The sequence below is a fragment of the Micromesistius poutassou genome (assembly GCF_964030765.1).
Source record: "Micromesistius poutassou genome assembly, chromosome: 5".
Classification (NCBI taxonomy): Eukaryota; Metazoa; Chordata; class Actinopteri; order Gadiformes; family Gadidae; genus Micromesistius; species Micromesistius poutassou.
The window spans coordinates 11,983,093-12,008,732 of NC_140275.1; the positions used below are offsets into that span (position 1 = coordinate 11,983,093).

The following is a 25,640-nucleotide window of genomic DNA, read 5'->3' on the forward strand; positions in this document are numbered from 1 at the left end:
CTCTCTCTCTCTCTCTCTCTCTCTCTCTCTCTCTCTCTCTCTCTCTCTCTCTCTCTCTCTCTCTCTCTCTCTCTCTCTCTCTCTCTCTCTCTCTCTCTCTCTCTCTCTCTCTCTCTCTCTCTCTCTCTCTCTCAAGAATGCAAGGATTCCAGATCTTGCAGGCCCATTCATACACTGATGTCACCTCCCACTGTTTAGTCTTTCAATAAAGTAACTTTAATCTGTATCAGGTATGTTTGATTACATGATAAAGAGAGCCTGCTTGTTATGTATATTTGTTTTGGGGAAGAATAAAACGCCATTCAAATGCATGTTGTATTTAAGTTAAATTAAGTGGTATAGGGCTTAGGATCAAATCCCCCCTACCAAAAAAAAAAAAATACAGGGCAGACATTGACAATACAATTTAAAGACTAAACAAAGGAGACATTCTCCCAGCCACAGTACGCATCACTTAACAGCCTCTGGTGTCACCACGGCCTTCGTGTGTTCGGTTTAGGCTTTATGTAAGCTCTGGTCCTTAATTTCGATTAGATCAAGATGCAAAGTGTAAGAACATTTATCTGGAAATGTCCCCAGATCTGCTAACACGCCCACAGATTTGTCGCCTGACCGAAACTGCAATATTTCATCATTTAAGATTAAAAACAAAAAAATATTTGAAGAGATAAAAAGCGGTGATGTTCATGGAAAGGTCGGATCATTTCATAAAATCATCCCAGAGGTAAATCGATCAGAAATTGTTAATTGTTAATCGTTAACCTATCGTTTCGTTTTCTTTGATTTACACAAACCCTAAGGATTTATGTGACATGATGGTGGCTGCTGGCCTGCTGTTTAAAGCGGTTATATCCAACCGAGAAACCCAACTTTGATATGTTAAAACCCGTTTTATAATGTGGAGACTTCCCCCGTTTTTGTGCCGTAATTGGGAACACCGGATTTTGTGACTACACTCAACAGCTTCGCCAAGTTCAAAAGTTCAGCTTTTACGATCTCTGCCACCCCTCGCCCAAACATTCCTGCTCCGTTCCCAGCAAAGAAAATCCCACACTCATCACAATATATCCTCTATACTCTTTACCACATACCACGTCCACTAAATGCATGCAACAACCGTGATCTTAGATGCGTTAGAAATGCCACAACATGCAATTTGCATCAATCAAACCGCGCTCAGATCAAGTGGTTATAAAGTGTGGGCCCAGATGGGATTAAGCGTAAAGAGTAACCAGGGTAATTTGTTTCGGTTTTTTTTTTTTTTACACCAAAGGTAACACAATGAGAGGAAATGCATGAACGCAACAACAAGCCAGTTGTGTGTGTGTAAATTGCAACAGGCCCACGTCAATTCCAATAACTAGAAATCTCTTATAATAAAGCATAATAATAAGGAGCCCAAATAAAGATGAATTCGAGCAGCGATGAACCGGCTCGAGTTGAAAGTTTGCCATGTGGCCTGAATAAAGGCATTAAGTAGCGTTGTGTTTGTGTTTGTGTTTGAAGTAAACCTCACTGCAGATGGACGAATCTTCACCTACCGTTCACGGACTTCGCATTGTTTCTGTCGGGGTACTCGTACCCGTTCGCCCTCTTCTCCACCTCCATCCTCCTTCATGAGCTGGGGCGTCTTCTGTGTGCTGGTGGCTCCTCTGTTGGACGCTTGCAACTTTGATATTCAGATGAATGGATGATGTGTTGAGGAAAGCTGCGTGATGAGTCCGTCCGCGGTGCTCAGTGAGCGGATCGCGGAGCCATGCTGGTGTCAGTCAGCGGGGAATATCTCTCTCTTCACGCACACCCCACGGCCACAACACATACACACGCACAGGTCTGATTACGCAACGACGCGCGATAGGCTACGACTGCATTGTGGGTTATGGGGTTCCTATAGGGCCCTCGGAGAGCCATCTGTAGTCCTACAATTGTGTGTGGAATTTTCTCCGATCGAGAAACGAAATCAACATTTAACTTTGATTTTTATAAAGCTAGGTAAATAAAAAATAAACATGGAGTTTACCGTAGGCCTACACGCAAACCTCAATAACCGTTCAGAGTAGCCTAATATAAAATAAGACAATGTGTCATATTTTCATTAAAAAAAAATAATGAAGGTTAATATATTGCATATAACCTATAGGCTATTTCAACCCGGTGTTATTATATATTTGTAGGCTATATTTGTATTTCCTTTATTACACCAACACAAAACAGAATTGGCAACAAAACGCGTTGTCGTTTCGGATTCTGAATGGTTTCTAGTTCATTATTTAATGAATTTCAAAGTAGACATAATTCTTGCAATATCTGTTTGTCAGTAAATTGAGTATTGCTTTGTATCATTATTGGGTAACTTGACGTGTCGTGCTATGTAGGGGCCTCTAGGCAAAGTGAGAAGCTGGGGCCACTTTGGCTGGTTCTGTTTTGGGGCAAACAGCAGGGGGCGATGGAGATTCTTATTTTATTCTTACTTTCCCCACATGAAAACGATGACGTTTTCTAATACTACCGTTAATTTCCATTTCTGCGTTGTCACTCCTCCATTTTCAGAATTACTCATCCACATTATAATGTAAGCTATCTTCCTAATTATATTTTGTTCACAGGTTGATTTTGAATCTCAGAAAATCCTTGATTCATGAATGTCCTGGATTGATGATTATCAACAGGCAGGATTGAATCATAATGTTGATTTCTCTGTCGGCCCCTTGACCCTTTATCAAGCTTTGCTTCAGACATACAGGTTAAATGCAATGGAAATTGTCTTTACATTGTTGGTTCCATCTACTGTGTTCATGAATATAAATAACAGTTAATAGATAGGAACTATATTTATTAAAGCATCACGGATCACTGGTGGACCCCAGGAAACTGCCAAAAGACTTGCCAGAAACAAAGATCAACATTTTGTTATAATGCTATTAATAGTTAAGAAGATTCCAAAATATAGCCATTGCAAGTCTGTTGTAAAACAAATATGCAATATATTTACATTAGGGAAACCAAATAAATCGGAAAGTTTGTTTTGGGTTGTAGCCTAGAGCCCTTTACTACAGCACAGAAAATAATCATATAATATAATAATAAATAATAATATAAATAACATTAATATCAATGATACAACTTTACTTTACGCTCACACAAAACAAATCATCAACAACATAAAATAATGTCGGACAAAAAAGAACATCTGACATAATAGGCCTATCATCTGACACTATAGGCTACTACAGCCGGGCGTCTCCCAGGGGCCAGATTCAAATTAGTTTTAAATTAATTTAACCAAAGCTCTAAATCTCTCTAGCTCAGTTTGCTAACAAAGACTTCTCAAATTATCAACCCTATATAAATTGTAGCTTTTGTTCAAATAAGCAACCTTTTAATATTTACCATTATTTTTGAATTATTATTATTATAAAATATCATTCTTATTCTTATTCTTACTATTATCATATATTGTTGGTTCATCATTTGAGTAGCCTATTTGTTCTTTCACTCGACCATTCAAAATATCGCATTACAGTTATACCAGCAACAAACGTGAGGTGGCCCTGTCGCTCTATTTCCAAAAAGCACGAACGAGGGAATATTAAACCAAATATTGAAGTCACAGGTATCTCCAATACAGGGACTATTTAATTTACTCCTATATGTCTTGGATTTAAACATCAAACGCTTCTTGTGAATTAATTCAGAAAAAAATTGCACAGACTTGTCAGACTAGGAATATAACCATGAATTCAAAATGTGTAAAAGTTGGAAAGTCGGTCCGCTGTTGCACGGAAAGGCCACAAGGTGTCACTGTGCCGCTGCAAAAGTCCTACCGCTCCACGCCTGCTGCACCACGCGCTGACAGGATTATATTGGGACATAAGCAAACACTTAAGTTTCACATACTCTGACTCTGAATTTTTATTGTCGTCATAACTATTATTTGTATTTGATTATCACCTCTATCCTCTCTATCCGCCTTTTGTTACCCGGCCTCTATGGAGCCATTCGCGTTTCAGCATTTGAAGTTCTCCTAAGGCCTATTTGTTTATTATTGTGCATGTTAAAGTAAACCTTTTTTATTGGCGCTAAACAAATAATAACAATAATTGTTGCTATTGTTATTATATTGTTATTAAGTCAATGATAGCTATATCGCGTTCTTCATATCAGTGAGTGAGTCTGTAAATGAGTCTGTAATCAAAAGTTGTAACGTATTAAAAAAAAAGGATGAGAGGGTAGGATGATGATGATGATGATGATGATGATGATGATGGTGATGATGATCTGCATTATTTCTTGAATCAACATGAAAAAATAATATGTTATAATGTACAGCGTTTATTATAAACAATGTTTCAAGCAGCCTATTTTCCTTCTCCGGGGTCTTCAGAGGCCGCTCAAAGTTATTTCTATGCTCCTCCCATCTCCGCAGGACCGAGGGGGTCTGACGGACGACGCAAACATTGCGCACTTTGGGGATCCGTTGGAGACGACTCCCGCGTTATTGCGCTCTGATAGTTGCGCACCGCGCAGAGACCTTAGCATACAGAAAGCCCCTTGCATGGATATACATAGGGATGACAGTTTAGTGTTAATGTCTTGCCTTATGGATTGAGCTTTTGTGTATTTTGCCGTTATTTTGTTGGCAAAGGAATTCTCAAACTTGTGCCTACAAAACGCCCAGAAACATGTGGAGATACACGACTCTGTTGGCTTGTCTTCTGGTTGTGTTTAATGATGTCCACGCTCAGAGCAAGGTAAGCAAAGCAAACACACGTCCCCGGTTCTAGTGATAGAGTTTGGATCTCATTCATCATGTGGGGGGACTTAAACGTTTACATCAAGTCAGCCCCCTTGTGCGGGAGGAAGACAGGAGTCTTAACTTAGTTATGCATCTAGTTGTACAGCTAATGCATGCATAATATTACGGTTTATCGACCATTAGTTACAAGTCCGGCTTTACATCGCTTTATGACAGATGCAGATAGTTGATGACCAGACGGGGAAGACATGACACGCGTGTCTGTGGGCGTCTGCTGTTGTTTGCACAGCTGCCGGACTCCACTAAACCCTCTCTGGTCCGAGACAGGGACATTCCCCGAGAGGATCCTAACCAACCCTAATCTAATCACGCACCCGAGAGCGAAGAACAACCGACCCCCCAAAAAACAGAAACTAGCCTACTGTCCTGACACCGGGGGTTAGACGGTCGTTCGGTGCCTCTCGGTCACTGTAGGCCTACTAGTCCAGTGTGGTCACAGTCGTAGCGGGGTGCTGGTACCACGACCAGGGGCGATGATTCTGAGACAAAGCCCGGGTTTAATAGAGACGTGCACGGCGGCGTGGGAACATGCGCGTGCACCTGCTCCTGGTTTTGGCTATAAACAAACTCCTGTAATACCACCAGAGGTCGATTTGAGGACACGACAGTAGCCTGCCAAACCGCCATCCCCATTTAACTTTTAATTTAATAGGATGTTTTTGTTTGTTTGTTGTTTGTATTTTAATATTGTCGGTTACTTTCAACGAGTCTGGTTACTCTCCCCCCCCCCCCACACACACACACACAAACGCACACACCACGACACACACGAATTCATACACACTACTGAAAAAATGCAGAATCTGATATTCAGTCTCCGGTCTGGTTATGTCTGCGTAGTGTGAACAAGTGTGAACATGTTGATTCAGTTGATTTTACATCTGGACCACAACTGCAGTGGTCAATCTGATCCGTATCTAATATTCATGAGGCATACATGCGACCCAAAGGTGGCATGCAGACATACATTGGCCACCGTTGAATGTCGACCAACGTCATCATTCTGCATTTGCAGAATGGTACGTCTGTTGAGAGGGAAGGCTGCCAGGTGTCACTATTTCAGTCAGACCCTTTCAGCTGGGAGTAAAACACACACAGAGTGTTGGCTTTATTAACAGCAAGCACCATGTTTTCATTGCCGGTGCAATCTCAACAGCTTCTTCTGTGATGCTAGTGCTCACTAATGGTGATTTGACACACACTAAACACACCACTGCTGGGCGAAGGGGCGTCCATGTTGTTGGTCTGGTCATGTGGGCTACCTTGGGAGCGCGGCCAGTTCACACAGCTGTCTGCCTTAATTCACATTCAACAAGAATGAATTACGAACAGCCAGACAATGGAATCTGATCCGGGCAGTGACTCTGGAAAATCCTTTTGCTGAAAATGGGCAAATCTTCTAACCAGCATAACCAAAACCGTTTTTGACCAGTGTTCACCATGCTGTAATTGCTTCTCAGTGCCCGGCGCTTGCAGATGCAGGCGTTGTATAAACTACCTGTCACTGACCCCCGATAGAGGAGTCTGTTCCCAAGAACCCTGGCAATGTGTCTGGCGTCCACCCAAACATCTGCTGAACAACCAGAGCATCTGGCTATGAGGGCTGGCCGCCCACGTCATTCCAGCCGTGGCTGCGGTCGCTGGGCACACTCCAATCATTAAGAGATTGATATGATAGGTTCATGAGGCGTCCAGACAGACAGGCATCTTGTTACTGTGTGTACGTATATGGGCAAATCTGTGGGTAAACAATGTGTGTGTGTGTGTGTGTGTGTGTGTCTGTCTCTCTATCTTTCAATCGCATCAAACCATCCATCCATCTGTCTGTCTGTCGGTCCGTCTGTCAGTCTGCCCTGTGTGTGTGTGTGTGTGTGTGTATCGATCCATCCCACTATCTATATATCTATTCATGTTCTCTATCTGTTTGCATGAATTTAAATCTGACAGTTACATTCTGAACAGCCTGGGGTCAGGGGAATGTGGATGTGTACTCCTAAAAGCAACAAGTGCTGCACACACTCAGTGTCCCTCTAATTACCACCTGGGTGCCAATGCACAGGCTTGTTTGGTGCCCCGTCCGTCCGTCTTCTCGTGGTCTCCCAGAGGCCCTCATTTCTGTCTTTACCTCAACCCCTACTCCCTAATCCTCTTCCCTAGGAGCTCTGAGCTTAGTTCAGAAATCAGGGGTATAAATCCAGTGGACAAAACCTGGCTCCAGAATGTCCTATCTGGAGGATAAGTCTTTTGAGGGACTCGTCTTTCCCTATGCCAGTTCCACCACTTTATTAGAAACACAGATATCAGCTATCTATGCTGCTGTTTGTGTATTGGGAAGATACAGGTTTCATGCAAGGAATCCAGGCTCTGATTGTAGACCGAAATACAGAGGTTATGGTGCACTTAACCAGATGCCTTAGTTTAAATCACTAAGATCACTGCCTACCTGATGACTGTTTTTTGACAGCGGTTCCCTTTTCTTGGCCCATGGACGTCATTTTAGGTCTGAACATTCTTGCGAGCCAAACATTTTTATGCATCTGCTTCCGCACACACATCATTTTACCCAAAAAAACATCTGCCTGGAATATCAATGTCCCAGGAAACACATGCTCATCGCACCACACCAACTAATAGCAGTTTGCATGCAGACCTATAAATTCTACTTTTATCCAAAAATGCATCATCAAATATAACTCTCAAGTGAGAAACATCCCAGGACCACATCTGAGTAACAGGTCACCTCAGCCGGGCTCTTAACAGAACCGGTCCTCTTTCGGTCGGCTTCCAGCAGTGGATCTCATGGAACGTTCTCTCTAACGCGCACCCTCCCCCGTAGAGAGTAAAGGCTCAGTTGTGGTTCCACGTCGACGCAACGCAAGGCGGTGTATGGACCCATTACGACCCTCCAATTGCGTCCACGGCAAGGGCCGGCGTGCGCCTCCCAAAATTTTTTAACCTTTCGTAGCAGCAAGGGCTGTGATTGGTCCGCTCAATAAAACCCGACGCAGAACCAAAACAGGTTCACGACTGCGTCGAAGCGTCTGCATATTTATTGCGCTGCATCCACCATGAGGGACCATAACTGAGCCTTGAGATGTGCATGTGTGTCTGGCTCACATTGGTCTCAGCCTGAAACTTGACCGTGCCCATGGTGGGGGGGTGGGGGGGGTCCTCCAGGTCATGGTGGGGAAGGAAGGCTGGAGCATGTGTTAAGTGTTCTGCTGGGGCTCATTAACCCCCCAGGCTTGATCTCGCTGTCAGTTCTCACGCTGCTTGGCCGGTCGCCATGCCAATGCGAATGATCCCAGCGCGTGTTCGTATGCCGCGAGCTCGCGAATTCCATCCGTCCAACTTTAATCAGAGGAGGCTTTGGGCGTGTGTCGGTCCTTCGATCCTTCCACCGGATGTCCGATCGACTTCGCACTTGCCGGGTGCATTATCTCCTAGTAAACGATAATGCCGAGGACACGAGGAAGTGCAGTGCCAAGTGTGAAGTTGTTTGGATGAGCCCTTCTCAAGAAAGGCACATCAGCAATACAGGTGGCTGTTTTTTTGACGGGCACTGCACTAGTTAATTTAAATTTTGTTTTAAGTCGTCATTTGCATGCTAATATCGTAATGTTTATTATAATATGTGCTGGTTTTTTTTTAACCCTTGTCTTACTATGTCTGTGAGTATTTAAAAAAAGGTCTCTATCATAAATAATATTCTGATTATTTATATGAAGAAGACAGTGGACCATTTCACTTGTTTAGCCTCCCCCCCCCATGTGATGAGGACAACGCTGCGGTCCTTGTCGACTAAACAGGCCGTACGTTAAGGGCACACCGCAAGCTCGGAATGAGGAATTTTCTCAGGCTCTCTGAGGTGCTTCAAGCATCTTATGCTGCCGTTGCCATGGAGACGGGGGGGGACGGGGTGATGGTGGGGGCTGGGGGCTTGGGCCCCATGGGGAAGGGGCATGGAGGGTGAGTTGGATCTGCTAATCCTCTGTGTTTTCATTAAGCCACCCGTCCCGACCTGCTGCCTATTGACTTGACACGGACCGGCGTCGGGGCCGTGCCCTGCTCTTGGGAGGCTGCCCCCAGCATCAGACCCTTGTCAATGACTGTTGGGCGGACTAGAAGTTAATACCCCCTCCCACACCCCTGTAGCTGTATCCCCCCCCCCCGCACCCACCACCCCCCCCCCCCCCCCAGTCCCACAACCACCTCTCTCCCCTCCACGCACCTCACATTCCTTGACTAATGAGCCAACTACCTTGAGCTTGTTACACACACACACACTCAGAAATGCACACACTTTTGCACACTAACTCTGTCTAACACACACACACACACACACACACACACACACTCTCACACACTCTCAAACTCCCCCCACACACACACACACTCTAACACACTCTCAAACTCCCACACACACACACTCACCCACTCACACACACGCAGGCACACACACAAACATACACAATGTTGATAGTGTGATCAGTTTAATGGCATTCAGTCATTCAAGACTTTGTATTTCTTTGCAAAATTTTGGCTAAATTATTCTTCAACTACATGTAGCATCTGTCAATGGCAGCTGCACATGAGAACTATTCAGTTACCTCAGGTGAGGTTAAACCAGAAGCAGGCTCATAAAAACTCTTACAAGCTCTAGAAAAGGGTCTGTAAAAGTGGAATAAAGAAAGACCATTAAGATCCTGAGGCATCTTTGATTGGCTGCCAGTCTTAAATATGCCCATCCTCTTGAAATGGAACCATGGGCTTTATTTTTAAAGGTTCTCACTGATATCATACCCCTCTGGGATTGGACGTCTGGCTCAGAGAAATAAGACCAAGAAGGTAAAGATCCTTCTTTGCCACATGAATTAGAAAACCCCAAGTTCTCACTTTGTTGTGCATCTTCTTCCACACACAATTGAACCCAATCAATATCTGAACTTAATATCAATGCCCCAGTGAAAATGCACATCACAACACACTACCTTAACCTTTTAGAGACCTTGTAAACCTTTGATATATAAATATGCATTGTTATCATCAAGTATTTATAGCTAGCTAGATTTACAACTAGATTTATAGATTTATATAAGTCAGCACTATCCCACGACCCTGTATGCATATGAGGTTTACCCAAGGTTGAGAACCACAGGATGAGACAGTGACTGACCGTGACTGTCTGCTTTGCTCCTGATGCTGTACATCCAAACAACCTTCACACTTCACCTGGGATGCACTGCGGTTCAGTGACCTCCACCCGAGAGAAAGCTCTGTTTCATACTGCAGTATCTCTCTACCTAGACCTGGGATGTGTAAGTGGGTAGGTGTCTCTAGCTGCAGGGCTGTACATGTGGTGTTTGAGACGTTACATCAGTTCCGACGGTGTGTTCAGGGAGCTGCTGTCAGACAGGAGGACCGAGGCCGCAGCCGGGCTCCTTGATGTATCCCTGGGATGATGCATTCCTCTGACAGCCTAAATGCTACCACATGTGGGCCCCTGGTTGAGGCCCCCGGTACAGGCCCTTGGGATATAAAGATAGAGATGTCTGAAGCCTCCACCCTAAACACCTCCACCCCTTTTGAATATCTCCCTCCGACCCCTCCACCCCGAAACAGCTCCCTCCGACCCCTCCACCCTGAACAGCCCCCTTCTCCCAGGACACCTCCCTACCTACACCTTCCCTCAACCCCACCCCCACCCCCCCCCCCCTCCAAGACCATCCTGAACCCCTTCAGCACCTCCACCTTGAACACTTCCCTCCACCACCTCCACCCCCTGAGTACCACCCCAAAATCAATCTACACTGAAATTGACTCATGGCACCATTACTCATGTCTGGCCTGGGACACGTTCACGTACTGCTTGTTCTTTCTAGAACGGTGGAAGACTTTGTACAATCAGTGTCCATGAGTAAAAAGTGGTGAGTTGAGGCTCAGTGGTTTTTTTGGTTATCTGGGTCGGAGCCGTCGGACGTACCGCAACACGGGCAGTGGAGCGCCTTCTGTTGACTATGAGGGCAGCGTTTCCAAGAACGTGGAAACGGAGGAACATGATGAATGTTCACTAATTGCAACACTCAACGTAGCTGTCGACTGATGAGAAGTGGGCTGGTCCAGTGCACTGGGGAAACGTACATATAGAGGTGCAATTATGTAACCTTGTATCAAGTAGTCCGACTATATTATAACATAATTTATTGGGGGAGAAGGCACATAGACCGTAGGCAGGAAGCCAAGAACTGCAAGGTGCAGAATCACGCCTGGTTTCCTGTTTCGTTACTAGGAGATCATCTGCCGAAGATAACTAATTTGCGTGAGTGTGAGAAGCTTTCAAGGGGATTTTAGTATGTGCATTTCTACACTGGCCAGTCCACACGGTGTTCATTTGAAACCTTTGTATGAGATTTATTTCTACAGTTTACTACTGCTGGCTGTGATTTTGTTTGCCATTGACTCGCTTCCAGAAACATGATTGGTCTCAACACTATGAAGTAATAAAGTGAAACGCCCTGTTCACCCAGATTTGAGCCTGTCTGCCAATACTGGTTTGTAAGACTAGCAAAATATTGTTGCAGGATATAAAAATGTGTTTCTTTTTGCGTTAGCGCTGTAACCAAAACAATCCAACCACCACATAATCTGATTGCTGAAATTAAGTTGTCATTTTTGTGACGCGTGTAATTTACGCGTGTAAATGTTTGTTGTTTCATTGCGATGATTAAACTTGTGATGGGTGTGATTTGATCTAGTGATCACGCTTGTGCAGTGATAAGCTGGAGGAGTCAGTGAAACATATGATCACTGATGAGAGCTCCAATCCTGGTCGTCTCTTAATGGCTTCTGTACAGTGACCACCAATTAACATAAATATACACTGAGGAGGCCATACGCTGCTGGCCGACATTGGGTATTTTCATTGGGTATTGAACGAAAGGGACAAGGAATGTATTTGTCCTCACTATCAGGCGAGTGTCGTCTACATACGGACATACGGACAAGTTTGCTACACAAGGAGGGTGGCGGGGGGTTCTGTTTTTAATAAAATATTTATTATTCATTCATTCAGTTTATTTTTCATTACATTATTTTAACCCTTCCCAGTCACTGAATGTCGAGAAGAAGAGTGAGACGTTAAAGCTCACAAACTACAGTGCAAAACTATAAATGTTTAATCACTGAAGGAAACATGAGTACAAACATGTGTAAGAGTGTATCAAAGACACTCTTTTAATCCACGCCAGTCCGCCTCAACACCCTTACTTTATTTTTCTTCTTGGGATTTATCTACGTTTTCTATCTCCTTTGAGTCTTTATCTTTTCTTCTCTCTATTTATCCTTCCTTTTCTCTCTTTTCATCTTTGTCTCTCCCTCCTGCTCTCTCTGTCCCCCTTCCCTCCCTGTCCCTCCCGCTATCTCCCCACCTCACTTCCCAACTCTCTCTCTCTCTCTCTCTCTCTCTCTCTCTCTCTCTCTCTCTCCAGATCTTCGGGGAGACGGAGCAGGTGCGCATGACGTCAGAGGGCTCCGACTGCCGCTGCAAGTGCATCATGCGCCCGCTGACCCGGGACGCCTGCCAGCGGCTGAAGACGGGCAGCGCGCGCGTGGAGGACTTCTACACCGTGGAGACGGTCAGCTCCGGGTCCGACTGCAAGTGCTCCTGCACGGCCCCGCCCTCCTCGCTCAACCCCTGCGAGAACGAGTGGAAGATGGAGAAGCTGAAGAAACAGGCCCCGGAGCTCCTCAAGGTGAGAGGAGGAGGAGGAGGAGGAGCAGGAGGAGGAGGAGGAGGAGCTAAAAGGTTTTGCTACCCCTGCCTGCTCCTAAATGACATGTGACATCGGAGCCCGCTGTAAGTCGCTCTGGATAGAAGGTGTCTGCTAAAGTGGAAATATTTAGTGTCCACGCTAGGAGGTTGGCGTTAATACGTGTGTCTAAATTAGCTGAATCTCGGTTCACTGAAAGTGAACTTTGGGTAGCATATATTGTGAAAAGCTTATCTATTCCGATCTTCCAATCACTTTAACTTTCTTTTATAGCATTAAGGGCAAAACTGCAATACAAAGTGCTTGACAAGGGAAACAACAACAAAAATCGACCCTCTTCTAGTCTAGTTATTTAGGCATAGCAGGTTGTCTAGTCTAGAGGGTGGCTGGTATCATCCTTGGTTCCTCCTCGCTGATTGGCCAACTCCCAAGCTGGTCTCCTAAACATCTGGTTGTTGCCATTTTTTTCCCCGAGTGTGAATGGGGTGAAGGCAGGTCATTCATTGTCCAAACAGTGCATTTACTATTTGAGCAACTTTACAGAATGAGACATTGACTCATTATTGATCCATTATTGATCCCTAGGATCGATGTTGATCAGGTTACAATGCTTTCACTCCACTAAAACAAGCTAACACATGCTAATACCTTGAAGGGAAGAATGCCCATGAGGCTAGCTATGCTATGCTACAGACTAAGGCCAAGAGCTTCACCGGCTTCATCATGGTAAAAGTCTTTGATGTTTTCTAACAACACTACTACCACGTCTTATATAGGACTTACTACATATGAACATACTAATACTATCTCTAATATAGGACTACCAATACAGACTCTCATAAGATAATGGTATAGGATCGGTCATCTATAATAATTAATTTGTAGAGACCCATTAACTTATATCCGTCCGTCCCCCACACACTCACACACACCGACACTTCTCTTAATTAGCCTCTCACACATGACCTTTGACCCTTGCAATCAATAACCATCTTGCACTAAGTGCTTAACTACATCAGTACAGGAATACAGAGAGGCAGGACTTCCGAGCAGTGATGGAAGACCTAGTCACAATAAGTGGGGCTGGATAGTAAGTGGTTGATGTGTGTTTGACTCCTAATCAGAAAGGTTCTTGATCCGAAGACCACAATCTCTCCCTGTAGGTATCATTGAGCAACGACATCTATAACATTTATGTAGTAATTAGTAAGTGGTGAAAGCGAAGCCGTATCTAACCATGGCAAATTTGTATTTCCAATGAATTCTCAGGGTGGGTACTAGGCCTCTTCCCTATCTTTACATGGACGTTAGGAGGAACACTGTGTTCCACGCGATAAGCCCCAAAGTACATCCAGATGTTTGACCAGACTACAGAGAAACCTTTCATTTTATAGATGAACCCAATAGAAGACACCTCAACAAAGAGTGTAGAGAGTGTGTGAGAGAGAGAGAGCTAGAAAGACAGAGATAGATAGATTTAGAGAGTTAGAGAGTTAGGCGTTGATGTTGGAGATGGTACAGTTTTTTCAACTGTTAATTGAACGGGTCAGCCCTGCATCAGCCCTGGGTGTCAATACTGTTCATCAAAATAAGTACTTGAGGGTTGGATTTGATGCCATCGGTGGGTCGATGAGCGTTTGAGACACTTTATATTTACGCCAATTTGTCTGTACATTTATGTTTGATGTACATTTTTCGTATTTACGAATTCCCGTATTATATTAACAGGTTTTTATTTTCTGTTCTCTATTCTTATTATTTTTTAATTATTCATACGAGCAGAGCAATTATTACAAACACCCAATCCACCAACCATTTGTTGGGGATTAATAAAGTGTTGTGACTGTGAATGTGAACGTTGAACATGCTCTGCTTATTGTGCTCATGGTATGCTCAGCTCCAGTCGATGATTGACGTGCTGGAAGGGACTCTGTACAGCATGGACATGTTGAAGGTCCACTCCTACATCAACAAGGTGGTGACCCAGATGAACACCCTAGAGGAGGTGAGAGGAGAGACCAGAAGAAAACATGAATACAGGAATAAATTAATAAATAATATATTTTGAATATTTTGAAAAACTGCATCATCTATCTTATTACTTATTCTTTTTTTTCTGTTGTTCATCGTATTCTTACCCACGCATGTCTGTATGAAACAAATGATTATTAATCTAACCATAATTCATAGTTCATACATGTGGTTAACGTTATTGTGACACGCTGTTTCGCAGACCATCAAGACAAACCTGACGCGAGACAACGACTTTGTCCGCGACAGCATGGTGACTCTGACCAATCAGTTCAAGCGGTACGAGAACTACTCGAACGTCATGATCAGCATCAAGAAGGACATCTCCAGCCTGGGCCTGCAGCTCCTACAGAAGGACTCCACGGAGAACAGGGAGCAGGTGAGGGTAAAGCCCGACCACCCCCCAACCTCGGAAGGCCACACTAACTGCCCAACTGACATGTTTTGATCACCCTTTTAATGTGTTGGATAAACAGACTAGCCCAGAGTCGTGATGGATTCAACCATTACTAATCTACTATTTTCTAACAACTTTGTCTTACATAAACCTGCACTAAGACACTTTTATCCCGCAGCTATTTTCTCCATTAAAACATATCTGAGCTAGGACTTTCTCAAGAATGAAAAGCCCATCCCTGATTCCATTCAGGGAATTTTTCATTTTATTCTGGTCGAGTTTTATTAATAAAGAATACACCTCTGTTTCCACATCTTGGCAAATAACTTACGAATCCTGTTCTGGATCATACATCTGATATTCGGATAATAACAAATAATAAATCCCATATTTCCTCAGGGAACGGCTGAAGAGAAGATCAAGGACGGAAAGGCCAGTCCCAAGAAGTCGGCTAGTCCTAAAGCAGTCAAAGAGAAGCCGGTGAAGCCCAAGAAAGAGCTGTCAAAGCCGGCCAAACCCACCAAGCCAGACCCCAGCACCAAGGAGAAGGTTCTAGGCCACCAGCCCGGGGTGATCCGGGGGATTACCTATTACAAGGCGTCCAAGAGCGACCACGACGACCACGCCACTGCTGGGAGAGGTGAAGCAGAGCCCATTCCAACCCCCTAACTTCCTGCCTGGAATTAACCTATCGTTTGCTTTACCTGCTATTCTGCAATTTTATTAAAAAAAACACTTTTTATTTCCCATGCCCCACCCACCAACTTCCTTGGAACACAGGAGTTACATAGACGTTCATACTGGATTATAAAACCATGAATGTTTGACCACCATTCTTATATTGATTGTTTGAAACTGAGCTGGTCTGTAGGACGAGATGTGCATGAAATAACTGTTCTGTCAATGACTAAATACCCTGAGATAATGGAGAGCCAGTTCTTTTATTTACTAATACCTGGAGATAATTGCTCACAACTGCCAGAGGGACCAACCGCCACATCCTTGACATGGCTGGGCTTCAGCCTTCACACCCAGAAACTCTCTACAGACACACGACTTCCTGTCCCTCGTCCAGCCCCCCCCACGTGTTTAGCCACGCCACGTTAGCACCCTTAGCGTGCGGCGTTGCTCAGTCACAGCCTGTGTTCCTTCTAGACACTCGCCCGTTTCGTCTAGCAGAGCCTCAGTCCACCCTGGCTGACCTTTTTCCAGACGCGGGGATAAAAACCTTTTGGGCCTTGTTTCCATTATCTCCCTGCCGTACTAAAGCAGGACGCCCATGCTACGCCGCTAAATCCTCAGGAAGCCCTGAGGAATCTATCTCAAGTAAAAGTCTTCGGCTAGTAATTAGGTCAATCATTGTTTTTCAGTGATACCTGTCGACCTTCTTTAGTAGTGACAACAAAGCTTTGGTCAGTTCCTAATGATCATGAACTGTTTAATCATTACGCTTTAAAAACTTTGTACAACTGCCTTGAGGTAAATAAATAAGTTACAAAGACATTCCTTCAACTACAAGCTGGTTGCTCTTTTTATTTTAGTCAGGGTTGTTGAAAAATGTCATCCAGTGTTTTTCCTGCTTTCCTTCTCTGTCTCCTCTGTCTCCTCTCCTAGACTTGATACGGTTGATGGGGCTGTGGAACTTAAAGCTGTGTGTTTTGAGGGGGGGGGGGGGGGGTGGTGGCTATGAGGAGAGAGAGGGGGGGGGGGGGGGAGAGAGAGAGAGAGAGAGGGGGGGAAGCTGGCATGCGCTCTGGATTGCATAGCAAATAGGGATCCCTTTGAAGTGGAAGCGGTGGAGGACTGTGAGGCAATGAGGCAGAGCTAGTTTACACAGTGCATGCAGATGTAGTGGAGCTATCAAACCCTGCCCTCCATCAGGCGTGGTGGAGTCAGCCCAGGGGGAAGGGAGACCATGTACCCCTTGAAGAGAATGACGGTGCCACGGAATTCCTCAAGGATCTTGTTCGTCCTCGGACAATCCGGGTTTATTTTGAATGAAAACCATCTCCGTAGGGTCTGTGATATCCTTTACTTTGTCTCCCATAACTTGACTCCCTGCCGCTTCTGTGTTTCCATCCTGCAGACCACTCTGCCAAGACTCACAACGTCCACCAAATCAAAGGCAGCCAGTCGGAGGAGGCGGACACAGAGCTAGTCCTGGAGAACCTGGAGATGAACACAGCCCCACCTGAGGACAGCGATGAAGACCCCACCACCGCCTTCACCACCACCGCCTCCACCACCACTCCAAAGACTACCACCTCCACCACCACCACCACTACGCTGTCCACCATGGCGCCCACCTCCTCCACCCCCAGGATAGAGAGGCCAGCTCCGACTATAGTGCTGATCCTGGACAACTCGGACAACAACAGCCAGCCCCTCCTCCACAGAGCAGGTACACATGCTTCAAAAACAGCCTGCCGGTGGCTTTAAACTTCTTCGCCCTCTAAACTTTAAAGGTCCCATGACATGCCACCAGGTGTGGTGTGATTAGCCATTACAAGCCATTTTGGAAATCTGCCCCTTATGACATCACAAGTGGGCATGTCCCAGTGGACTGTAGCAAACGTTGCTCATCTATCCGTCACACATCTAGGTGGACACGCCCACCTGTGATGTCATAAGGGGCAGATTTCCAAAACGGCTTGTAACGGCTAATCACACCACACCTGGTGGCATGTCATGGGACCTTTAAAGCTGGTAATGTAGATGTAGTATGTATGTGTACAAAATTGTGTAAAAAATATGAGTTATTTTGCAGCCACGTTAATGCAAAGTGACTTACAGTTAATGTAGATAAATGTCGTTAAAGAGCGGCTATGACATTTACATGTCATTGCTATCTAGCTGTGTATTAGCATTCAATCAAAGATTCCCCATTAAAGCTTTCCTTTTTTTTAATAGAATTGTATTTTATAAATTTCTGTGGATCGTCATAGTTAGGTACCAGGAAGTACATGAAAAAAAGCGCAATTTCTGAATTTTATCAATATCAGAGTTTCAGCAGAATTTCATCAAATCAAAGTTACATCAGAATTTCATCTGTCTTATTACGTTCAATGCTTCCCTCAATACCCACCTCCCCCCCACCCAACCTACCCTTCCACCCCCCCCACCTATCCCACTCCACACCCACCCTGCACAGGATAGAGCTCACACACACACACACACACACACACACACACACACACACACACACACACACACACACACACACACACACACACACATGAAGAAAGAAATCCCCATCAAAGCTTTCCTATTAAGGAGGGGAAGCATGTTTATGATGTAAACGGCTCTCAGCCTGACTATCGTTTTTGTTTGGTTGTGGTCCTGCTGCAGTAGTCTGTCTTTTTACGATTTTTGATTTGATTCAGATTTGGATGTTTTATTTTGTTAGATGCTTCAAATACCATCTCTTTATGGTGAGCAACGTCTAATTAATTCCACGCTGACTGTAACCTCAATGCGGGCTGTAAATTACATTGTTGCTCCATTATCCTCAGCCCGTGTAAGGAGAGAGCTGCCGATTTAACACCAAATCAGCCACTGGCGTCGCGATGTGTGATTGTGAAATGGTGGATGATTTAAAAGACTTGCAGCGTTAATGGGAAACAGTTGTCTCTCTTACTGCTAGAGGGCTGAGCCTCTTCTGCTTATGTTTCTCTGGGTTCCCAGCAGGGAAAATTCTGGATTGTTCTCATGTCCTTGTTGTTCTCTTGTGTTCCTCTCGGTTCCTAACCGGGAAGATCCTGAAGTTTTCTCATATCCTTCTGTTCCTCTGCATACCTAACAGGGAAGATCCTGGCGTGTTCTCATGTCCCTGTTGTTCCTCTGCGTTCCCAACAGGCAAGATCATGGAGTGTGAGGGGACGCTGCAGTCCATCGAGGCCCCGGTGAAGCAGCACTCGTACGGCCGCAACGAGGGCGCCTGGATGAAGGACCCGCTCGCCAAGGTCTCCAAGATCTACGTCACCAACTACTACTACGGCAACAACCTCATTGAGTTCCGCAACCTCGAGAATTTCAAACAAGGTGTGTGTGTGTGTGGATGAGCATTTCATTTAGGGGTAGGATTTAATTGGCCTCGTATTCCTGCCTTCCCGGTTGTCGTCGTTGACGCTGATCCCAGCGGATGACTCAGTGAGCTTCATGAAGCTGATGAGGAGTCTGGAATGCCAGTCTTGGTTGTTTCACAGCTTCCCTGGGTGGGAGAATCAGCTCTTTCAGCAATGCAACTCAACTGGAGAATTGGATTAGGCTCTCCTAAGAGAGCTAAGATCAGCGGCTAAAGACTGCGGCCGCGTTGACTGAGATGTGCTTTGACAACGGGCCCTTGAACTGCGCGTCCATCCCGGTGTGTCCTGCAGCGTGTGTTGAGCTCACAGGCCCCTTCAGATGACTGGCTCTCATGCGGAGCGGTCCAGACCCCTGCGGAGGTTGACATGTGCCCTGGCCCTTCCTTTGAACCGGACACAGCACAGGGGATTAGAAGACTTAGAGACAGGGTGGGAGGGAGGGGGGGGATGCTCCCCTGTTTGTGTGTTTTATTCCTCTGCCGGGGGGGAGAGAACGTCATTCTCTAAATCCCACTTCCATTTCCTGTCCTTTGGAGGTTTATGAGAGTCGATTGGACTAGAATTTATTGCGTTTTTCCCGCTGTGATGCCTAAGGATACCTTTCAAAATGTTCTGCACAGCTCCAAGCTCCAGGCTTCAAATATGTAATAATTGTAATAGTCTTGAATATTAAAACGACCCTGATAATTAACCAGAGATCAAGGAAACATGCTTAATCGAAATACTGGCTTCTCCAACAACAATGAAGCCAGTTTTTTCTCCTTTACAATTTCCGTTCAGGGTCGAAATGTTTATTTATGTTTTGGCTTATGTGTTATGATTCACTTTCCTCTGAGCATCCCTTGTTCCCAATGGATCTTCCCAAGACATAAAACATTTTGGCACAAAAACACAGCATGCTGTAGCCATGGAAGCAAGCTAACGAACTGGATCAATTGAGATTGTTGTAGATTTACCCATGCTAAAACATTGCTACATCTTGGAGTAGCATTTGAAAGATAGCCTGGGAAACAGACAAATCTGCAAGCTCATGTTTTATTTTCTATGGCATACGTGTCTGGCACCCCTCCCATTCAGACAGATTTCCGGTAGACCTGGCCCGGGCCGGGCAAAGCTAAACAGATGATCTAATATGGGGCGGGTTTGATACAATGACTGTACAAGAGGAGCTTCCTATGGGACCGCAGTTGAGGCATTTTCATAAACAACGAAGATGGCAGCTGCTGATGTGTCACACTGTTTCGTTGCTCTGATTGGTTGTTGGTCTATCCAATTGTGTCCAAAAGCATTTTGGACTGCCCCAGTTGATAATACCCCTTGGAAATTGGGTTAGAGGGAGAGGTTCCAAAACTAATATGCAATTGTGAATTGGTCTGGCAATGTCAGGCTATTTGAAATGGAGACTTAAGAGCCCAGAAGAATAACAAGACGAATCAATTTACAGTGTAGGATTCATCATCACTTGTAGTTGTCGGTGGAGACTACTCTCTCCAATATTGTGAAATTGGGGCCACAAAACATATTTTTATGTTTGAAACCCTCTGTGTAAATGTAAAAAACAAAAAATGTAAATAGTTTATTATAAGCTGGTCCACTTCAACTGCCTGTAATGTTGAAATGTATATTTTTATTTAAAAAAAAATCTTCTCTTATTGTGTATATAGATTTTCAGCATATATTTGTTTTTATTTGATCCTCTTAATTATGCTCTGACACTGGAATCTTCTCTCCGGGATTAATGAAGTACAATTTTTCTTATATTATCTTAGAATTGATATATTATAATAATTTATTATAATTTATTTTATTATTATTATTATTATTATTATTATTATTATTATATATGATCAAATAATTTGCGATAACAAAGTGTGTATCGTTTGCCAGGTCGCTGGAGCAACCTCTACAAGCTGCCCTACAACTGGATCGGCACGGGCCACGTGGTCTACAACGGAGCCTTCTACTACAACCGGGCGTTCACCAAGAACATCATCAAGTACGACCTGCGCATGCGCTACGTGTCAGCCTGGACCCTGCTCCACGACGTGGTCTACGAGGACACCACCCCCTGGAAGTGGCGGGGCCACTCGGACATCGACTTTGCCGTGGACGAGAGCGGGCTGTGGGTCATCTACCCGGCCATGGACTACGACTACTACCAGCACGAGGTGATCATGATCAGCCGGCTGGATCCCGGCGACCTGTCCGTCAAGAAGGAGACCACGTGGCGGACGGGGCTGAAGAGGAACTCGTACGGGAACTGCTTCATCATCTGTGGCGTGCTGTACGCCGTGGACACGTACAACCAGAAGAACGGCGAGGTGAGCTACGCCTACGACACCCACACCAGCACCGAGGCCGTGCCGCACCTGCCCTTCGTCAACGAGTACGCCTACACCACGCAGATCGACTATAACCCCAAGGAGAGGCTCCTGTACGCCTGGGACAATGGCCACCAGCTCACGTACCGCGTCGCCTTTGTGGACGAGTGATGAGAGACGATTCGTTTGCTCCTGGGCGTTCAGTATTGGGGGACCTGCCGCCTCGTGAGGCTTTTCAGTAGGAAATATAAAAGGGGTTCGCATTTTTTTTTTGGGACAATCTAGCTAAGCAGCTATCCTGGGATGAGATGGATGAAGGAAGGACGGATCTACATAGCATTTTTCACACAACTACTACTCGCTTGTTTGGTGGTTTACCTGCATAACGGGAAAGAAAGTGTTTTTCTAACGCAAACCTTGCAACGCTAGTGAGTGGAAAGGCGCAGAATGATTAAGGATGTTGTTTACACATTTCTGAGCGATCATCAGGTATATTTGGACATGGGACTCAAATCATTAACTCTCTGCCGGTGTAGTTTCAGTAAACCCTCCACATGTTCCACTAAGCACTTTCCGGAAGTCCAATGTTTATCTCAAGTTACAGCCTGACAATTTATCATTGTTGTCATTTTGAAGGATGTGTTGAATATATTCTATGAAAATAAGCATCCTTGTTTGTTAAATTCTGCCTGTATGACAGATTTTTATTTTTCAGTTGTTTTTTTTAAATGTATATGGTGTGTCTTTACAAAAACCTGTGTTGCTGTTGCTGTTCATTTATTTGCATAACCACGATGATAGTCCTAACTATTAAAAAATAGAGGAACCTTCCCCTCACTGGAAGAAACAGATGATAATCTATGATATCTAAATTATCAATATTACTGTACTGTACTGCCATGTGGAAAACTGTACTGTAGTCCTGTACTATACTGCCATTTAGAAGACCCTAAATTGCAAATGTCCTCATTTCTATAAAACATGAATAATGGCTGGCCGTATAAAAAGCTTTTTAATGAGACTAGTTCAATGTGGGAAAATAATGATCCAATGCCTCCATTACTGTATTTGACACATTCAGCCTAATGTCTTGTTCCCTTCTGACCATTTGTAATGTTTAATCAAAAAAGGACATGCCAAATACATAAACTGTGTTCACTTACAGTGTTGCAAAGTTGTCTCTGTTTTTCTTCCGTTTCTTTTTTGAGGTCTTAAAAAAATAGGACCAAATGCTTGTGTCAGTCCCCCCCCCACCCCACCACCCGCCCCCCCCAGATTTCTGTTCTAAACGGCTGTTGTCAGACCTCAAACTCCTCTCCCTTTGACCAAGCAGACCCAGGGGATAGCGCAACATTTGTCCCGAGTTAAAGTGAAAGCTGGGTGACTGGGTGAGTGTGAATACCAGCTCTCAGGGTCTGTGTTTGCTCTAATGTTACGGGTCAATGTGCTCCACTTGATCTGCTGCCCGAATTGCACACAAAAAAAAGAGCATTGGAAGGTTCACCGTGATAATGGAACCGCGGACACATTTCTGGGGAGATTCCTTGAACTGGAACTAGAACTCTTGAATCATGCAATCCTGGAAACCATGATCTAGGTGTGGTCCATGCATGTGGTCTTCATTAACAGTCCCTCAACGTCCCCCTTCCCCTCACCCCGTATGAAACTCTATTTAAAGGTCGTTATGGCACATCATGGTAGAATGTTTCTGTCTATTAAGCCGCTGATGCCTCCCCCACTCCTCATCCCCCCAGCTAACGAAGCGTGTCATGGCATGTCATGGCGTGTCATGGCACGGCACGGCATGATGAGGGTTATATAAAAGGAGGCGGCGGTTGAAGGGAGGATGTAGATGACCTGGTCGCTACATGTTGCCGTGTGTTGTCTTTGCGAAACAAACAAAAATGTTCCACGCCAATTGCGGTGATGAACTCTGACAACCCACATGACCTGTGTTGTACGGCGGTGTGGGCCTCGCACCGCCAGCACAATGGCTCTCCTGTTGGGAGAACCAGGACGGCCCCTGATCACGGGCCCAATAACAGGGGCCATGACCTTGTTCAATCAGCTTCTTCATTCTAAGCCGTCCCCTCAACGTCCAATGAGCTGCACGAATCTCCAAGAGCTCCAGAAACATTCAGAACCCCCCTCATCCTCTCCCTCCAACATCCAATCAGGTTCGAGGCCTCCAAACTATGGGAACCGCCATGGCCTTGTCAAAAACACTTCTTCCACCAATGTCCAAGGAGGGGAGTCCATTGGTGCTAATAGCCATCATTGAGGCCCCAGGGACCTCTGGAGAGTAAGATCCAGAGGTCTGAGTGCTCGGGTCTGAGTGCTATGTCCAAGACCACTCCAGTAATGAGCTCATGTGCTTACGGTATGGAAGACTCTGTCTTTGCACACCGTCTCCACCCCTTCTGGAGACGTTAGAGTTATAAGTGAACGCACCCTGGCTGCTCTGTTTGCAGAAAACCATTAGAAACATTCAGGAGACCGCACGTATGTGTCTGGATAGAACTGAACAACTCAGCATGTCATGTGTTTGTTTCATGAAAACATTTCATGACCCACCAAATATGTCCGTGGAATACCTTCGATCCTCAGTTTCCACTAGGAATGGTACATGTCAGGTATATGTCACATGTGTATTTAATAATATTCAAAAATGTACTTTGCATTTGGGATTGATTTGCGAGATTGCAGCCTGTCACATCTGGAAGGCCTATTAACCCGACACCTGCTTTTGATGAACTTTTGATTTACAAGCCCTTCAAACAGCATTAGATGTTTGTTTTGCTCAATCCCATTCACTACGTAGTAATGACCCTGATAAGGCCCGGGCTGCTTTCATTCTGCACCCTGGAAGTCCACACACATTCATTGAGAGCCTTGTGGTTGAATGCTATTTCCTGCCCTCTTCTTAATAAGTACTGGCAACACATTTCGGTCGTGCACGGGGAGAAATATGTGTCGCAGGATTGGCCGGACACCATTCACCGCGTCAATGGAACCCTAATTATGAACAATCAAGCTTTTTCCTGTTAGTGTCCTGGCTCAAATAAAGGGCTGAACAGGACGTTAAGATCCAGTGGACCCACCGAAACAAGTCCCGGCCCTCTTAGAAAACTGATTCAGGACTGCTGATCTTGGCCGACTAGGGCTTTTCCCCAGCAAATGTGCAAAAACAAGACCCAAAGGTCTGATACAGTCTAACAATGTAATTAAAAGACATTCACGACGTTGTGCTTTGCTTTGCCGCGGCCCTCCTTACAGGGACATGCTTGGCACATGCTCAATAATTCCTCATTGTGTAAGGCGGGGGGGCTTTCCTGGAGGTTTTTTGGGTCTGGGTTCGGCTGGGAGAGGAACCAAAGAAAGCCATTGTACATGGCACAATGAGGCCCTTTGGAGCGGGCGGAGGAGTGCTGGTTGTTGCCGGGACCCCGGATCCTACACACAGCAGGACGGCGATGTACTAAAGTCCTCCCACCAACCCTGGCAGAGGAGCATCCCGACGCATTCCCGGCGTAGCACCACGGAGCACAAGAACAACATTGTTCCAACCGGAGTGGCGCGCTCTCCCAGACCATCGCGGTTAACTTAATCACCTTAGTCACGTATCGTTATTTATTGCCCTGGAAGAACACAATGGGGTCTTTCAGTGGAAATTCACTGCCGACAGGTATGATATCAACAACAATGAAGGAAACCGATTGGGAGCGTCTCAGAAGAAGACTGCTCAACAGATCCCGACTGTATTTTAAGCTCTCAGAGATGAGTTGTTATCGTTGCCATGGCAACAATGAAAACAAATATGTCAACAACCGGGCCATGAGAGAGGATCTACTGTCCCCATGAGAATCCTAATGAATAACGTGGTTGTTTGTCTATTAATAAATAATACATAAACATATCCCAGTGGCCTGGGACTAGTAATGGCTCTGATTAAACAGGCAATGATACTCCCAGCAGCAGGAATTTATGTCAAAGCAGCTCCATTTTTGAGTCATAATCAAAAAAAAGAGGGACATATTTATTTTTTCTAAAAAAAAAAAAATCAGAGGAAGTCCCAGGATTTGCACCGTTGACGTCCCTGCAAAAAGGTATCAGAGCCACTGACTTTACAAAAAAGAGAGATAGAGAGAGAGAGTGAGAGTGTGAGAGAGAAGGAGGGGGGGGGGAGTGACTGTAGTAAGAGAGAGAAAGAGTGAGAGATCC

General features: G+C 45.1%; 2 protein-coding genes across 2 annotated transcripts in view; one reads left to right on the top strand and one right to left on the bottom strand.

Annotated features, from left to right (window-relative positions):
- The window catches only part of nr6a1a (nuclear receptor subfamily 6, group A, member 1a), a gene marked incomplete at both ends in the record, with an annotated part of 55,686 nt that extends 54,078 nt beyond the window's left edge, over nt 1-1,608 (bottom strand). The window contains one exon of the mRNA XM_084468576.1: nt 1,542-1,608. Coding sequence (XP_084324702.1) covers nt 1,542-1,608 — 67 coding nt within the window. The remainder of the gene's footprint in view (nt 1-1,541) is intronic.
- A 2,944-nt stretch (nt 1,609-4,552) lies between these two features.
- LOC311343101 (olfactomedin-like protein 2A) lies at nt 4,553-22,551 on the top strand. The gene is made up of 8 exons (XM_084467966.1): nt 4,553-4,751; nt 12,304-12,567; nt 14,483-14,590; nt 14,819-14,995; nt 15,413-15,653; nt 17,100-17,414; nt 18,869-19,054; nt 20,986-22,551. Exons 1-8 carry the CDS (start codon nt 4,683-4,685, stop codon nt 21,588-21,590), a joined length of 1,965 nt encoding a protein of 654 aa, XP_084324092.1. The 5' UTR covers nt 4,553-4,682; the 3' UTR covers nt 21,591-22,551.
- Nucleotides 22,552-25,640: the final 3,089 nt, after the last annotated feature.

Bases quoted from the DNA above. Each gene is read 5' to 3' on its own strand.
- LOC311343101 (XM_084467966.1), top strand. From the start codon at position 4,683: ATGTGGAGATACACGACTCTGTTGGCTTGTCTTCTGGTTGTGTTTAAT. The intron at 12,568-14,482 runs GTGAGAGGAGGA...TGGTATGCTCAG, and splicing joins AGGCCCCGGAGCTCCTCAAG to CTCCAGTCGATGATTGACGT. The intron at 15,654-17,099 runs GTGAAGCAGAGC...TCCATCCTGCAG, and splicing joins CCACGCCACTGCTGGGAGAG to ACCACTCTGCCAAGACTCAC.